General features: G+C 41.8%; 1 gene segment (V, D, J or C); it reads left to right on the top strand.

Moving 5' to 3' along the window:
- The first annotated feature begins 265 nt into the window (after positions 1-265).
- Positions 266-906, top strand: LOC100597854. The segment is given in 2 exon segments: positions 266-431; positions 607-906. Coding segments are annotated over 2 exon segments (360 nt in total).
- Positions 907-1,551: the final 645 nt, after the last annotated feature.

Raw genomic sequence — 1,551 nt, 5'->3', positions numbered from 1 at the left:
TTAGCAGGTCATCATGTCATATGTGATGGGATTTAGCATACTTTTTGTGTGAATATATCACTCTAATTTGTATGATGAAGCAGTGCCCCATCAATTATGTGACTCCTTCTAATGCCCTTAGAGAAGAAAGGAAGCTCCTTGAATACTGAATTTGCACAACCACAGTGACCTTAAAAAGGATGCATTCCCTTTTAATATTAATTTCTCAGAACAAAGCACAGTGACATCATTACTAAGCAGCCTCACAACTGTAGCAACCCTTCTAAAGGTTGTAGATTCTGGCTGATGATGTCACTGACACAAAGAAAAAAATGCAGAACAGTTAGTCTTAAATAAGCTTTCTGGTGAGACCAACTGCATTTTGGCCATGGCTTTGCAGAGCACTCTGGGGGCAGTGTGGCTGGGGCTTCTCCTCAACTCCCTCTGGAAGGGTGAGTAGGCTCCTTCACTATTTGGTTTTGTAAAAGTGTATGAAATTGTTTTAAAATTTGGACTGATTTTTAATAGAAAAACAAGAGAAGTCAGATCTAACATTCACTGTACCTAAGGGGCAATCAACAAGCCAAATAGCATCATTAAAGTGATGGCCCTCTTTGTTTTCTGTAGTTGCAGAAAGCAAGGAACAAGTGTTTCAGCCTTCCACAGTGGCATCTTCGGAGGGAGCTGTGGTGGAAATCTTCTGTAATCACTCTGTGTCCAATGCTTACAACTTCTTCTGGTACCTTCACTTCCCGGGATGTGCACCAAGACTCCTTGTTAAAGGTTCAAAGCCTTCTCAGCAGGGACGATACAACATGACCTATGAACGGTTCTCTTCATCGCTGCTCATCCTCCAGGTGCGGGAGGCAGATGCTGCTGTTTACTACTGTGCTGTGGAGGACACAGAGGCAGGGAACCTATGAAGAGCTGAACAGAAACAGAGATCACAGCCTTTGCAGGAGGCAAAACAGAGACAAGCAATAACTTTTTCCTCCTTAATTCAGTGTTACCCAAGCTTTTTCATTTGGTACTGCTATTAGGAAAAAAAATTGAGTCCAGACACACTATATATTACCAAATGTCTATAAAAATATGCTTTTAATTTTTTTTTGAGACAGGGTCTTGCTCTGTCACCCAAGTTGGAGTGCGGTGGCATGATCATAGCTCAATGTAACCTTGAACTCCAGGGCTCAAGGGTAGCTGGGACTCAGCCTTCTGAGTAGGTGAGACTATAGGCATGTGCCACCATGCCCAGTGAATTTTCCTCGTTTTTGTAGACATGAGTTCTCTCTGTGTTGTCCAGACTGGTCTCAAACTCCTGGCTTCAAGTGATCCTCCTGCTTTGGCCTCCAAAAGTGTTGGGATTACAGGTGTGAGCCAATGCACCTGGACCAGAAAATATGCTTTTTATTTCAAATAGTCTTCTTGAAATAAAATTAGATCTGATTAGATATTTTTGTTTTTCCCTCATAAAATGGTGGATGATGAACATGTGATAGTAGTAAGAGGCATGTCAACTCTTCCATTTTCTTTTCTTTTTTAAAAATTCAGACAGGCTGGAGTGCAGTGGCA

Source organism: Nomascus leucogenys, chromosome 22a, assembly GCF_006542625.1.
Source record: "Nomascus leucogenys isolate Asia chromosome 22a, Asia_NLE_v1, whole genome shotgun sequence".
Lineage (NCBI taxonomy): Eukaryota > Metazoa > Chordata > Mammalia > Primates > Hylobatidae > Nomascus > Nomascus leucogenys.
Note: the sequence above shows the minus strand (reverse complement) of the source record. Positions and strands in the feature narration are given on the sequence as shown.